This window comes from Trachemys scripta, chromosome 1 (genome assembly GCF_013100865.1).
Source record: "Trachemys scripta elegans isolate TJP31775 chromosome 1, CAS_Tse_1.0, whole genome shotgun sequence".
In the NCBI taxonomy this organism is placed as follows: Eukaryota; Metazoa; Chordata; order Testudines; family Emydidae; genus Trachemys; species Trachemys scripta.
In genome coordinates, this window is record NC_048298.1 from 90,280,492 (window position 1) to 90,297,149 (window position 16,658).

At 44.8% G+C, this 16,658-nt stretch overlaps 1 protein-coding gene across 1 annotated transcript in view; it reads left to right on the forward strand.

Moving 5' to 3' along the window:
- Positions 1-530: 530 nt before the first annotated feature.
- Positions 531-16,658, forward strand: part of ENTHD1 (ENTH domain containing 1) — a 64,601-nt gene continuing 48,473 nt past the window's right edge. Inside the window, 2 exon segments of the mRNA XM_034757874.1 lie at positions 531-882; positions 6,107-6,316. Coding sequence (XP_034613765.1) covers positions 534-882; positions 6,107-6,316 — 559 coding nt within the window. The 5' untranslated portion in view covers positions 531-533.

Genomic DNA, 16,658 nt, shown 5'->3' on the forward strand with positions numbered 1-16,658 from the left:
AATGGGTCTCCCTTTTGGGCTAGGTAGGGCGAGAAGGTAATGCCTTAGGTAATGCCCTATGATTGCAATCATAGGCCTTGGCTACACTGGCAATTCACAGCGCTGCACTTGCTGCGCTCAGGGGTGTGAAAAAACACCCCCCCCGAGCGCAGCGAGTGCAGCGCTGTAAAGCGCCAGTTTAATCAGCGCCTGCAGCGCTGCACGCTCACTCGCAGTGCTGCAAGCTATTCCCCTCAGAGAGCTCTCGCAGCGCTGGCGGCGCGACTACACTCGCTGTGAATCCGCGAGTGTAGCCAAGGCCATAGTGCTCCCAATGTTGGCTGGCCCATATTGTTAAGAAACTGAGAATTATATCAGCCTTCCCCTCTTCCTCCAAAATTTTGAGTTGATAACAATTACATCTATTCCTTGTATTGTTTTATTTGCAGAGTCATTGTGGTTTGCTGAGGTGGAGACTAAAAACACTTAGGCAGGGACAGCAGCACAGGCATCTCTTACCAACTTTATCAACTGAACAACAACCTGTCATCTCCATGGCACTCAGGAGGCACATGAAGAACTTTGTGAAAAATTATTCTGATTCTGAGATCAAAGTCAGGGAAGCAACCTCTAATGACCCATGGGGTCCCTCTAGTTCACTAATGTTAGAGATCAGTGACCTGACATACAATACAGTTTCTCTTTTGGAGATTATGAACATGATATGGCACAGGATGAATGACCAGGGAAAGAACTGGAGGCATGTGTATAAATCCCTCACACTCTTGGATTATCTCATCAAGAATGGATCAAAGAAAGTCATTCAGCATGGTCGAGAGGGGCTCTTTAACATTCAGACATTAAAGGACTTTCATTACATAGATGAAGCTGGAAAGGATCAAGGTAAATGTAGCTTGCCAAGGCCTGTCAATTAAAATTAAGAAGGTTTTTGGGGGGATTATTTAAACTAATTGCTGGGGGAAATATAGCAAGTAATTATGGCTGCACTGAAGGAAAAGTCAGGAAGGGGATATGGAGGAGCAATTTACCATGTTAGCAGAAAAAAAGGATACATAAAAGTGCTCCCACCTCTCACAAATAAAAAGAAAGGGTGAAATCCCAGCCCCATTGAGGTTGAAGAGGCCGGAATTTTAACCCATGTGCCTATGCACTGTTGAAAGAAGTTTAAATGCAAATATGGATGAGGTGGAGTGCTTGGCATTGGGAGAAGATTTACATGCAGTTGCCATTTCTGAAAAATGGCGAGATGAGAATAAGCAACAGTATACCATAATGCCTGCCTATAAAATATATATTGAAATAGGTTAGATTGTAGATATTCAAGGACTGGAAGGGACCTCGAGAGGTCATCAAGTCCAGTCCCCTGCCCTCATGGCAGGTCCAAATACTGTCTAGACCATGAGGGTGTACTACTTCACATAGAAATTCTCTTGACAGTATATGGAAACCTAAGGGGAGAAGACTGTGAGTGAGGTAGCATCGATGTAGCTACAAACCTCAGAAGATAAGAATATTAATACGACTGTGGTGTAACTGATATGTCTGCTCAGTGTGGTGCCTCTTAAGGCATGAAGGGTATGTCTACATAGCAGTTGAGAGAGTGCTTCCCAGTGTCAGTAGACAGACACATGCTAGTTCTGCTCAAGCTATTGTGGCAAGGCACCTCCTTCGTCTCGAAAGACTTAGCACTTCTCCCTCTGGCAATGGCGGGCCCCACTCTGGGCAGTGTTTGCCTTCCCCCTTCTGTGCTTCTTTGGCTGTGTTTTCAGGGTAGGTGCCAGGGTGAGCCTAAGGAGTGATCCTTCACCAAACAGAAAGGAAACAGTCTCGTAAACACAAAACAAAATGGGATACCTTTCCCTGCCTCCTCGCTGGGGCAGGGTATCATCCTGTTGCTTGCCCTGGGGTGTCAGTCCTTCCCCCAGCAGGCACTCGGGTTTGGCTGTTCTCCTATGGGAAGAAACACAGCCTCTCAGCCTGGAAGACCTTGTTTCCCTGCTTCCAGCAACCTGACAGTAGCTTGTCTCTCTCTTCCCAGAGGAGAGGTTTTTAAAGGCCTCAGGCAGCACTTAATTGGATTCAGGTGGCCCTAATTGACCTGAGGTAACCCCTTCTCAGCTTGTAGGGAAAAGGGCCTTTAACATTCTGAGCTAATATATCAGCCTTCCAGGACCCTCTTGCAGCCGTAGGGCCTGACTGTCACATTATTGTGCTAAAAACAGCAGTGTGGCTGTGGCAACTCAGGCTAGCCATCTGAGCATGTACCCATGGGGTCATTCAGGATTGTGCTTGGGCAGCTAGCCCACAGCCTCACAGCTATTTTTAGCGTGCGAGCTTGAACAGAGCTAATGCATGGCTGTCTACCTGCTCTAGGAAGTACACTTCCAACTGCTGCATAGATATACCCTCAGTAGTATGCCAAGTATACTGTGACTCAGAGGCAAATGCTGAAGGAACTACAGCCTGTAGTTGAAAACATTATCTAGCCCTGAGATGGCATAACAAAGGCTTTGGTTAAGAAGTTCATGGAGGATAGGCCCATCAATGGCTATTAGCCAGGATGGGCAGGGATGCAAAACCATGCTTCGAAGTGCCCCTAGCCTCTGTTTGCCAGAAGTTGGGAAGGGCGACACGGGATGGATCACTTGATGATTACCTGTTCTGTTCATTCCCTCTGAAGCACCTGGCATTGACCACTGTCGGAAGACAGGATACTGGGCTAGATGGACCATTGGTCTAACCCAGTATGGCTGTTCTTATGTGTTATTAAGCAACTAAATAATGGTTACAATAATATAATTAAATTTGTTATTAGTGCAGGATTGGATCATGCTAGACTAATAGATTTCAGGTCAGTATGCCAGTGAAATTTATCATATTTAAAGTAAACACTTGATGTTTGCCATCGAAACTTGAGTACACTGGCCCAACTCAGGAATAATGAAAGTAAAGTCAGTTGGAGAATATGATGGCATTGGGAACTGGGATATATCTTTATTATCGTCATAATCTCTAGGTCTCTGATTCCAGTCAGTCTGGGACAGGTTGGTAACAACTGAAAGTTCTTACCATCCAATATATGTTTAGTGACCTTTGTAAAATAAATTAGAAGTTGCAGTCCAATTCATAGTAGAAAAGTGTCCATATTACAAAAAGAACCACCCCATTTCATACTAATTGATTCACTGGCTGGCAATCTCAACAGGGAGACAGTGAAACTGAATAGAGGCCACAATAAGCGAACTTCCCATCATCTAGCCCTAAAAGTGATTTTTCCAGGGTATTACTGATGACATATTGGTGGGGCAGTGTAGGAGTCTTGTCCTGTCACTGCCCATGATGCACCTGTTGTACATATAAATAGAAGACTTACCTGTGTTATCAGTCTGGAAACTTTCATGAGGACTAAATTAATTAAAAAAATAAATAAAGCCAGTTTAAGTATATTGTAATGTAGAATGAAACATTGATAAAAGCATGGGGGGAGGGGTTAGTTAAAAGTAAATGAAATTAACTATGGGAGGCAGTCTGACCTAGTGGACAGCACACTGGACTGGAACTCAGAAGACCTGATTCAGCCACTGTCCTGCTGGGTAACCTTGGGCAAGTCACTTCACCTCCTGGCACCTCAGTTTCCCCATCTGTGAAAAGGGGATAATGATATTTACCCTCCTTTGTAAAGTACTTTGATATCTACTGGTGAAAAGTACAATATAAAAGCTAGGTTATATTATTACCCTCATGTTATATTTGGTAAATATTTTGTTTAACAAAATTGCCATACCCACTAAAAATTGCCAGAAAATACTAAAACCAAAAAAACCCCCCTGAAATAACACAGTTCTTAACTAGAACCAGGGTTATTTACACAGGAGACAGAATTGCTCAAGTCAATTAGCTTTTGGGGAAACAACTACATGGATTATAGTATTATGTATAAAACTTATTCCTGATGTGGTGATCCATGAAATTACAGTTAATTTTGTTGAAATGGACCATTATAATTTTAAATAGAAGTGAAAGAAAATGAGAAAAAGGAGGCAAACTGCTAGGAGCTGAACTTCAAAGACAAGATTAAATTATTAGTAAGAATGCAGCACTGCTGGGAGCAGCATGAGCTGGTAGATGAAGCTACTGGCCTGTTGGCTCTGAGACCCGACCATGCATCCACCTTGCCATAGTAAATTAGATGAATTATTGGCAGTGATGGGCCTGTCACACTGGGCAATTCATGTTCCCATGTGATGTATGTAAAAGTGAATTCCAGCTGATAAAAGCTTAATACTGCTCCTACTGGCTTTGAAATGCCAACTATTTGTATCTGTCCTGCAGGACAAAATAATCACACCATGATGCTAAATCATGACACTGCTATAGCTCAGTTTTCATGTAATGATGTTGCAGCCGTGCATAATGATGTTGCTTCATTTCATATTGATATGAGAATGAGATTAAATAAATTCAAGACCACTTAATCATACTACAAGAATCTGAGGGTCATGGGACTCAGATTTATGAAAACTAGAACTGTCCCATGACAATCAGGATTGCAGTGACACTCTCACAGCTGTCTCAACAAAGGAGAAAGTGTCTCAATCTCGCCACTGTTTAAGTCTGTGGTGATATGCAGGTCAAGTCGCAGAACAAACCCAGTGGAAAGTCACTGACTGACTGATGTAATGTCAGTTTGCAGTGCCTGGACACTCCAGTTAACAGAAACAACATCCAGAAACTATCAGCTGCAAATACAATAAATTAAATAAAGCTGGTCACTCTACTTAGGAGAATCCCAGGACAGAATTCACTTGGTGGCTATTACAACTTTGAGATTAGAGTAGCTATCAAATTCAATGTTGGAAGCAGTTATTGGGGGAGAGAGAGCAATATACATTAGTAGGACATCTTAACACTGGATTCTTATAATTATGTGAGCCTCAGTAAGATAGATCTAGAAACACAGAAGATACGGAGTACAGAGGTCCACCAATGCCTGCTACCTGCCATCAGAGGGATTGAGTCATGTGTTAAGGTTCCCCACTCAAAACTCCAGAAAGAGGAGCAACACTCCCTTGTCCTTTCCACGTCCCAGGGTCCTGCCAGTATAAGAAGGATCATCATGACATACAGTCGTCTCTATGTTTGTTTTCCTGATTCAAACAGTTAATTTGATAGGCCTTTCAGTTTCATTGCTGTACCAGCCCCTCAATGAATTCAGACCTGTGAGTCTCCTAAGCAGAATCAACAGCTTTATTGAACTGACTCCATTACAGCTGGTGGTTTGGGGATGTTGTTTCACACACATACTAAACACAGTAGATTTTTTAGAAGAATATCAAAAAGTGTGACTTTTCCCCTCTCTAGACAAATTCATTTTGATAGGATAACTGTGTCTCTTCTGAGAGAGATCTTTAATCCTTGACATCTTCCTAGCATTTTTGGGCTTGACAATCTTTTCCAGAGATTGAAGATAAAAAGCACTTCAGTCTCTTTCCTTGTTCCCTGTAACTCACATTGACACTAATACTCCCTGTCACTACACACAACCATAGCCAAATTTTAATGGAAAAACCCTACATACTTGTGCCAGCCTACTGGTGGCAGTGTTTTGTACTGCCATACTGAAGGATCAGAGTTCGTGGACTGGCAAGGCCTGCCAGAGACAATATACTAATGCACCAAAGAGACAAGGAGGAATTCTGCCTGAACACTTCTCTGACCAAAGGAATAACATCCTGCTAATAGCATTCAGCCAAAATAATGGGCTGCTACAAAGCTGGTCCTTGGAAGAAATAAAGGGAGGAAAAACCTCAAAGACCATAACCTAAAAACATACTTCAGTTTATGAACCACACATGCAGTGTCTCAACCTCTTGTCAGCTGCTTACAACGTAAATCTACTAAAGACAACTGCTTACTGAGATCTTGGTTTCTTGACTCATTGTTCTATGGTTATAAACAGCTCAGCATCCTTAGCCTCTCCACTTTTCTGTAGTTGCTGGGGCCCATGATATATCCAGTTGGCCCTCGTTACAGAATGGGATGGTGGGGTCCTAACACATTTACCAAGTATTTCTTTTCTTTAAACTAAACCCAATTACTTCAACAGGTTATCACGTCAGAGAAAAATCTAAGCAAGTCAGTGCCGTGTTAACAGATGACCAACTGCTACATAACCAACGTGAGATAGCACGCAGAACTAGGCAGCGGACCTCCTATGCAATGCTATTGCCTAAGAAGACCATTACCAAGGACTGTTTACCAACAATGTCTGCCTCTGAGCCCATACCAGAGCTTCCTGATTCAGTCAAACTCCAACGTAAGCATCTCAGGCTTAAACTGCATATTTAGATGTGCCAATACTTTAGCCAGTTCTACAGGTGGGGCTTCGCATTAGTAAACAATCCGCAAAGATTACACTGCAGGATGTAGCAAGGGGCTTAAGAGACAAGAGAGGAGGAGAAATTTGCAGGAGCAAAATGATGGGTCTTTCTGCATTACCCTTTCATTTGTCAATCTCAAATGAAATGGACTTTGGGGTTTTGTGGTATTCTAACGTATTTACTAGTGAACATTTCTCCTTCTCAGGCAATCTCCACCCCATTTTGCATGGCTTGGTATGATTGATAATCTTTACTCAGGACTGAAATAGCAGGGGATACTGGTGGTAATTTGATAAAAGTACATAGGGGACCCAGAATTGGAATAGCAAGGAAGTGCTGTAGGTCAGCACTGAGGTGCATTGGCAGAGAGGTATGGAGAGTACTAATACTGGAATAGCAAGAAATGCAGCCTGTCAGTGTTATGGAACAAGCAGAGCAGTGCAAGGATATAGGGACTTAAATAGGAAAGGGTGCAGTGAGTAAGAATTTAGGTACATTACCAGAACCAAGGTCAAGATGGCAAAACTGGAACAAACAGGAATCCTGTAGAGATCAGTATTGAAACACACTGGTAGAGGTGAGAGAGAGGGAGTAGTAGTACACCACCTGTGTGGCATTATGCTTGACTCCAGACAGTACTGTCAGTCTTTCAGTTTTGAGATTACTGAAATTCATCCAAACTGTACAACATATATAGGAAAAAGGAAGAAGTTGATTCTTTAAATTGGGCTGTGTTTTAAAAAAAATTCTCCAATGTTCAGGCTGATCATTCCTTTCAGATTGAACTGTCAGATGGTATCCACAGTGAAATAACATGTGAATAAGGTGACTGTACCCTGGTGTGAACTAAACCAATGTGGCTCTATGCCAACAAATGGAGAAAGATGGCCTACAGGCACAGTTATTTTCAGAGGTTTGAGCCCTGCCTTTATCCATATTATATATGAGAATCTAAAAAGCAACAAGGCTATCCATCCACAAGTAAATAAGTCTGTGACGGGTTGTATCACAGAAACCCCCTTGGGGCTGCCAACTGATGTGCCAAGACTACTTCTGCCCCTGCTTTCACTGCCAGCTTGGGACTCCAGCACCCTGTCTTGCTGAGCCAGACACGCCAGTCTGCTCCAACACAGACTCAGGTCTGAACCACGTGCCCCAAAGCTGCAGACTTAACTGAAAGCAACTTAAGAAGTGTTCCTGTCTTTAACACTCAGATGCCCAACTCCCAATGGGGTCCAAACCCCAAATAAATCCATTTTACCCTGTATAAAGCTTATGCAGGGTAAACTCATAAATTGTTTGCCTTCTATAACACTGATAGAGAGATATGCACAGCTGTTTGCCCCCCCCAGGTATTAATAAATACTCTGGGTTAATTAATAAGTAAAAAATTATTTTATTAAATACAGAAAGTAGGATTTAAGTGGTTCCAAGTAGCAACAGACAGAACAAAGTGAATTACCAAGTAAAATCAAGTAAAACACACAAATCTAAGCCTAATACAGTAATAAAACTGAATACAGATAAAACCTCACCCTCAGAGGTGTTCCAGTAAGCTTCCTTTTACAGACTAGTCCCCTTCTAGTCTGGGTCCAGCAATCACTCACACCTCCTGTAGTTACTGGCCTTTGTTCCAGTTTCTCTCAGGTATCCTTGAGGGTGGAGATGCTATCTCTTGAGCCAGCTGAAGACAAAATGGAGGGGTCTCTCAGGGGTTTAAATAGACTCTCTCCTGTGCATAGGCGCTGACTCTGTGGGTGCTCCGCACCCACCGGCAGCTCCCTGCCCCCTCATCCAGCTCACCTCCGCCTTCACCTCCTCCTCTGAGCGCACGGTGTGCCCGCTTTTTCCCCCTAGCTCCCAGTGTTTACGCCGCAAAACAGCTGTTTCAGTACAAAACCAACCAAAGCCAAGAGATGTACAGTATTCAGTCTGCTGCTTCACCTTTCACTCTGCTTGTCATCCTAAATTTTCCAGGATTTTACATGCACTCTATATAATATACAAGATCTCATGCTGTCCAGATACACCACAGACGACCAGAAGTGCTACAATTCTTGGTCACTGTGGGAATAAGCAAAGTGTAATGTGGTATCTATGCAAAGAATGACTTCCAACAGACAGCAGATTATACCAGCTCCTACGGGCATGGGAGTTTCAGATTGGTCCACCTGATGCAACTATTGCCTGGAGACCTTAACAAGGGTCCCAATGAGAACCATTGCTCTGCTGTCACATGAAAGACTTACATGCACAGCAAGTCCAGCTGCTGATTACCAAGGGGAGACGCCACTCTTACATTTGTTCTAATGCAGTGGTTCTCAACCTTTTTTCATTTGTGGACCTATACAAAATTTCACATGGAAGTTCAAATCCCTTTGGAAATCGTAGGTCTTGTCTACACTGGTAAGTTTCTGTGCAGTAAAGCAGTTTTCTGCATTGTAATTCCCAAGCCACTTAGTGCACAGAAACTGCGTAGTTGCAGCGCTGTAAAAAAAAAACCCCTAGAGGCGTAGAGCTTTCTGCGCCGGGGCTATAGTGCTGTGGTGCTAGTGTAGACACCCTGGTTGATTACAACACTGCGATTGGCCTTCGGGAGGTGTCCCAAAATGCCTGTTCTGGCCTCTCTGGTCATTGGTTTGAACTCTACTGCCCTGCCCTGAGGTGACCAACCGTCATCCTCAGCCCTTAAATTCCTTGGGAATTTTGAAAGTCCCCTTCCTGTTTGCATGCAGTGGTCTCAGCCCATCTTTCCAGGTAATCATGTCTGCTCCATGCACCAGGCAATCCCCTGCTTGGAGCAATGCTGAGCTGCTGGACCCCATCAGCATTTGGAGAGAGGAGGCTGTCCAGTCCCAGCTGTGGTCCAGCCACAGGAATGATGATACCTATGGACAGATTTCATGATGTATGACAGAAAGGGGCCATGACTGGGACACATTGCAGTGCAGAGTCAAAGTGAAGGAGCTGCAGAATGCCTACCACAAGGCATGGGAGGCAAACCGCCACTCCGGTGCTGCGCCCATGAGCTGCCGGTTCTAGAAAAAGCTGGCCGTGATACTCGATGGTGACCCCACCTCCACTGTGAAGGCCACTGTGGATACTTTGGTGGCTCACGTGCCAGTCGAGAGTGGACTGAGCTAGGAGGAGGAAGTCTTGGACAAGGATGTGGAGGGGGAGGGGGACCCATAGGCAGAGGATGACTCGGAGGCCAGAGATGCATGCAACCAGGAGCTCTTTTCTACTCTGGAGGAGCCTAGCCAGTCACAGCTGTTGGATCTTGGTGAAGCACAAACAGGAGAGGAGGCCCCTGGTAAGTGGTTTTGATTTTGGCAATCGCTGAAGCAAGTTGTTGGGGGCAGGAGGGTTGCAGAAAGCAGGCTTGTGTCTGTATGATGTGCGTACCACCACATGCCTAGTCTGAGTGACGGAACAAGGTGTTGTTTGACTCCCTCACTTCACGGGAATCTGCCTCAGCGATCTTCAGGAAACTCTCATGGAGATACTGGGCAATCCACTGCTGCAGGTTCTTTGGCAGAGCTGCTTTGTTCCTTGCCCCATTAAAGGTAACTTTCCTGTGCCAGTCTGCCATCACTGGGGGGGTGGAGGGGAGGCATTGCTGCACACAGGTGAGCCGCATAAGGGCCAGGGCAGAAGCCGCAATCTTGGAGAAGACCCTCCCCCTTGATTCCCTGCTCATCCTCAGCAGCGAGATATCTTCCATGTGGAAAATGTGGGGACAGGAATGATTATCAGGCCCCCCCTACAGTGCTGGCTCTCAGCAAGAGCCACGTGCCCAGTGTACAGTACAGTCCTGGAACACTGATTTCCCCTGCTGCCCCTGCAGTTACTCACCATTTTGGGGGTCTTGTGGCTCATGTGTGCTCGTCTGGGGTCAGCCAGTTAGTGACAGGTGTGTGAACAGTGGCTGTGTTTTAAATCAGTGGTCTTTGTGTTACAAACAATACTGCTTCTGTAAAATGTTGTATTTTGGCTTCACAGAGATGACCTTGGGAGCCAAGCCTCCCTTTTTGTTATCGGCGGCTGAACGGCTGCACAGAATTAGAAATTGTCCATGAGGAACTAAAGAGGACTTTCTGTGTGAGGTCACGAGGCACTCTGCAACTGAAAAACTAGAATTGAAGAAATGTTGGGGCAGTGAGAAGAGGGACTGAAAGGAGATCGCAGCAAACCAGAATGAAGCCATGGAGCGGCTCTTAAACATTATGGAGTGCCAAGCGGACACGCTCCAGGTGCTACTAGCACTGCAAACCAATCAGCTCCGCGCCCACACTCCCCTGCAGCCGCTGTTGCAAAACTCTTTCCCATGTGCCCTCTAGACACTACCAACACACTCTTATCAACCTCCTGGCTCCAGTCCAGGGCCGGCTCCAGGGTTTTGGCCACCCCAAGCAGCCAAAACAAAACAAAAAACAAACAAACAAAAAAGCCGCGATCGCGATCTGCGGCGGCAATTCAGTGGGAGGTCCTTTGCTCCCAGGCGGAGTGAGGGACTGTCCGCCGAATTGCCGCCGAATACCTGGACGTGCCGCCCCTCTCCGGAGTGGCCACCCCAAGCACCTGCTTGACAAGCTGGTGCCTGGAGCCGGCCCTGCTCCAGTCTGTACCTGCTGCATTCCACTCCTGCCCCATCACAATCCAGCCCTGTGGACTCCCAGTACCCACTGCACTCAACACCTGTCGCTCTGCAGTTTGGCCCTGCTGAAGCACAGTACCCACTGCACTGTACTCTAAATAGAAGGTTGGATATGATACCTGGACATACACAAATCTTTAACCTGGACCTGACCTTCCCCCATCCCCCTCAGTGCAGAAGTGTTTTTCATAGATTCATAGATTCTAGGACTGGAAGGGACTCGAGAGGTCATTGAGTCCAGTCCCCTGCCCTCATGGCAGGACCAAATACTGTCTAGACCATCCCGGATAGACATTTATCTAACCTACTCTTAAATATCTCCAGAGATGGAGATTCCACTACCTCCCTAGGCAGTTTATTCCAGTGTTTAACCACCCTGACAGTTAGGAACTTTTTCCTAATGTCCAACCTAAACCTCCCTTGCTGCAGTTTAAGCCCATTGCTTCTTGTTCTATCCTTAAAGGCTAAGGTGAACAAGTTTTCTCCCTCCTACTTATGACATCCTTTTAGATACCTGAAAACTGCTATCACGTCCCCTCTCAGTCTTCTCTTTTCCAAACTAAACAAACCCAATTCTTTCAGCCTTCCTTCATAGGTCATGTTCTCAAGACCTTTAATCATTCTTGTTGCTCTTCTCTGGACCCTCTCCAATTTCTCCACATCTTTCTTGAAATGTGGTGCCCAGAACTGGACACAATACTCCAGTTGAGGCCTAACCAGCGCAGAGTAGAGCGGAAGAATGACTTCTCATGTCTTGCTCACAACACACCTGTTAACGCATCCCAGAATCATGTTTGCCTTTTTTGCAACAGCATCACACTGTTGACTCATATTTTTGTTTGTTTGTCTCTCTCCTCCAGTTGTTTTTTAATAAAAGAACTGTTTTGGTTTGAAAGCAATCTTTATTCCATTAATTGAAAGCAAACAGAGCCCTGCAAAGCAACAGGCAATTTTCTTACACCTTCAAAGTGCATCATCTACACCAACCACAATCACCTCCTAGCATTACAAGCACCACACTCCTGAGCATAGCAGCAAATATTAGTGGCTTTCAGCTTCAAATTGCTGCCTCAAGGCATCCCTGATCCTATGCCTCTCTAATAGCCCGGGTCTCTGGCTGTTCAAATTTAGCCTCCTGGTGCTGAGCCTCAGAGGTCCAGCCCTGAGTGACGCTTTCACCCTTCCCTTCACAAATATTATGAAGCATACAGGATGTGGCTATAAGCATAGGAATATTGTCATCGGCCAGGTCCAGCCTCCCATAAAGGCAGCGTCAGCGGGCCTTTAAACGGCCAAAAGCACACTCAGCAGCCATTCTGCACTTGCTCAGCCTGTTGTTGAACTGCTCCTTGCTGCTGTCAAGGTGCCCCATGTATGGCTTCATAAGCCACAGCATTAAGGGGTAGGCAGGGTCTCCCAGGATCACAATGGGTATTTTGACTTCCCCTATGGTGATCTTCTGGTCCGGGAATAAAGTCCCTGCTTGCAGCTCCTGAACAGGCCAGTGTTCCAAAAGATGCGTGCATCATAGAATCATAGAATATCCGGAGTGGAAGGAACCTCAGGAGGTCATCTAGTCCAACCCCCAACTAAATGATCCCAGACAGGGCTTTGTCAAGCCTGATCTTAAAAACCTCTAAGGAAAGAGATTCCACCACCTCCCTAGGTAACTCATTCTGGTGCTTCACCACCCTCCTAGTGAAAAAGTTTTTCCTAATATCCAACCTAAACCTCCCCCACTGCAACTTAAAACCATTACTTCTTGTTCTGTCATCTGGTACCACTGAGAACAGTCTAGATACATCCTCTTTGGAACTCCCTTTCAGGTAGTTGAAAGCAACTATCAAATCCCCCCTCATTCTTCTCTTTTGCAGACTAAACAATCCCAGTTCCCTCAACCTCTCCTCATAAGTCATGTGCTCCAGCCCCCTAATAATTTTTGTTGCCATCCACTGGACTCTTTCCAATTTTTCCACATCTTTCTTGTAGTGTGGGGCCCAAAACTGGACACACTACTCCTGATGAGGCCTCACCAATGCAGAATAGAGGGGAATGATCACATCCCTCGATCTGCTGGCAATGCCCCTACTTATAGAACCCAAAATGCCATTAGCCTTCTTGGCAACAAGGGCACACTGTTGACTCATATCCAGTTTCTCATCCATTATAACCCCTAGGTCCTTTTCTGCAGAGCTGCTGCCTAGCCATTTGGTCCCTAGTTTATAGCAGTGCATGGGATTCTTCTATCCTAAGTGCAGGACTCTGCACTTGTCCTTGTTGAACCTCATCAAATTTCTTTTGGCCCAATCCTCCAATTTGTCTAGGTCTCTCTGTATCCTATCCCTACCTTCCAGCGTATCTACCACTCCTCCTAGTTTAGCGTCATGCACCTTTCCAGACCAGCCTGCATTAATGTCCATGAAATGCCCATGGTGATCCACAAGAGCCTGGAGAACCATTGAGAAATATTCCTTCTGATTAATGTACTCAGCGTAGGTGGTCTGGTGCCAGGATTGGAATATGCGTGCCATCTATTGCCCCTCCACATTTAGGGAAGCCCATTTGTGCAAAGCCATCCACAATGTCACACACGTTGCCCAGAGTCACGGTCTTTCAGAGCAGGATGTGATTAATGCCTCTGCACATTTCCATCAACATGAGTCCAAAGGGTCGACTTTCCCCCTCCGAACTGGTTAGCGACCGATCGGTAGCAGTCTGGAGTAGCCAGCTTCCACAGTACAATTGCCATGCGCTTCTCCAACGACAGGGCAGCTCTCAGTCTTGTGTCCTTGCGCCGCAGGGCTGGGGCGAGCTCATCACACAGTCCCAAGAATGTGGCTTTCCTCATCCAAAAGTTCTGCAGCCACTGCTCGTCATCCCAGACATGCATGATGATGTGATCCCACCACTCAGTGCTTGTTTCCCGAGCCCAAAAGGGGCGTTCCACTGTGGTCAGCATCTCTGTGAATGCCACAAGCAATCTCATGTCGTAGCTATTATGCGTGGCGAGATCAATGTTGCACTCCTCTTGCCTTTGTAGTTTAAGGAATAACTCCACTGCCACTTGTGACGTGTTAGTCACAGCGAGCAGCGTATTGGTCAACAGTGCGGGATCCATTCCTGCAGACCAAAGAGGCAGAGTGTGCAGTACACAAACCATTGAAAGATGGTGCCAAATGCAGACAGAAGCACAGGGATTACTGGGATGCAGTGGTTTCCCCAGGAATTGAAATCAGGGGGTGTGTCCAAATTTACGGGGGTGTGTGTGAGTGTCAGGACTGATGAGATATATAAAAGAGATATGAATAAAGTAAATGTTTTGTTAGGATAATGCAAATTTAACAAGGATAATGCAGGTTACACCAAAACACATAACAGATCTAGATTTCTAAAAATAGATAAATTAAAAAAAATGTATTTAATTTAAATTGACTTTTGGAAAGTAAGCCATCATGGGATAAGAGGGAACGTTTTCTCATGGATCAGTAACTGGTTAAAAGATTGGAAACAAAGGGTAGGAATAAATTATCAGTTTTCAGAATGGAGAGAGATAAATAGTGGTATCCCTGAGGGGTCAGTACTGGGACCATTACTGTTCAACATACTCATAAATGATCTGGAAAAATGGGTAAAGAGTGAGGTGGCAAAATTTGCAGATGATACAAAACTATTCAAGATAGTTAAGTCCCAGGCAGACTGCGAAGAGTTACAAAGGGATCTCACAAAATTGGGTGACTGGGCAACAAAAAGGGCAGATGAAATTCGATGTTGATAAATGCAAAGTAAAACACATTGGAAAACAATCTCAACTATACATACAAAATGAAGGAGTCTGAATTAGCTGGAAAGAGATCTTGGAGTCATTGTGGATAGTTCTCTGAAAACATCCACTCCATGTGCAGCGGCAGTCAATGATTCCCAACATTCTGTTTGCTTTTTTAAAAAGAACAGGAGTACTTGTGGCACCTTAGAGACTAACACATTTATTTGAGCATAAGCTTTCGTGGGCTACAGCCCACTTCTTCGGATGTAGCCCACGAAAGCTTATGCTCAAATAAATGTGTTAGTCTCTAAGGTGCTACAAGGACTCCTGTTCTTTTTGCGGATACAGACTAACACGGCTGCTACTCTGAAACCTTTGCTTTTTTAAGAAAGGGATAGATAATAAGACAGAAAATACCATATTGCCTCTATATAAATCCATGGTACGTATACACCTTGAATACTGTGTGCAGATCTGGTCACCCCATCCCCAAAAAGATATATTGGAAATGGAAAAGGTACAGAGATGGGCAACTAAAATGATTAGGGGTATGAAACAGGAGGAAAAATTAAAATGATGGGAATTTTCAGCTTAGAAAAGAGATGACTAAGGGGGGATATGATAGAGGTCTATAAAATCTTGACTGGTGTGGAGAAAGTAAATAAGGAAATGTTATTTAATCCTTCACATAACACAAGAACTAGCAGTCACCCAATGAAATTAATAGACAGCAGGTTTAAAAAAAAAAAAAAAAAAGGAAGTACTTCTTCACACAACATAAAGTCAACCCGTGGAACTCTTTGCCAGGGGATGCTGTGAAAACCAAAACTATAACAGGATTAAAAAAGAATTAGATAAATTCCTGGAGAATAGGTCCATCAGTGGCTATTAGCCAGGGTGGGGAAGGATGCAACACCATGCTCTGAGTGTCCCTAGCCTGTTTGCCAGAAGCTGGGAATGGGCAACAGGGGATGGATCACTTGATGATTACCTGTTCTGTTCATTCCCTCTGAAGCACCTGGCCTTGACCACTGTTGGAAGACAGGATACTGGGCTATATGGACCATTGGTCTGACCCAGTATGACCATTCTTATGTAAAAATTAATTATAATAATAAAAATGTTTAGTACAAAAACTCCCCAACATAATGACCTCTCAAGATAGCAACAATGTGAGCTCTCAGTGGGGGAACCGCGCTGCTAGTGCAGTCTAGGTTGTCTTTTACACAAAAACACTGTACCCAGAGGAACACTGTCCCCATAGCAGGACTAAGCACTTAGACCTGATCATCAGTGATTTCAGCTGCAGTGGTCACTTAACAGAACAAAAGACGATCTATGGAGCCTAATCAGCTCTGTCTTTAAACAGTGGAGAGGGACAGGTCCCCACCCTCTCTCTAAATGCCCTCAATCAGCACAGGCTAGGTACAGTTCTACTACCCTTTACTCATACAATAAGAACAACATTTCATTCCCCGCCCCTTCCCCCTCCCCACCCCACATTCAAATGATTTGTAACCCAACCCCAGCCAAAATCTATCACTTGGGCGACACAGCTCTGTTTGCTGGATACTGAGGTAGATTAGGTGTGAATGTAAATACAATCTGGTCCTGAAGCCTCTCCCCCCAGCTCATCATTAGCTGTCAGGGAGAGCTCATTTAGACTTTGCTCACAAATCATCATTTGAAATGATTAGGTTGGCCAAGTATCAGAGGGGTAGCCGTGTTAGTCTGAATCTGTAAAAAGCAACAGAGGGTCCTGTGGCACCTTTGAGACTAACAGAAGTATTGGGAGCATAAGCTTTCGTGGGTAAGAACCTCACTTCTTCAGATGCAAGATGTCTTGCATCTGAAGAAG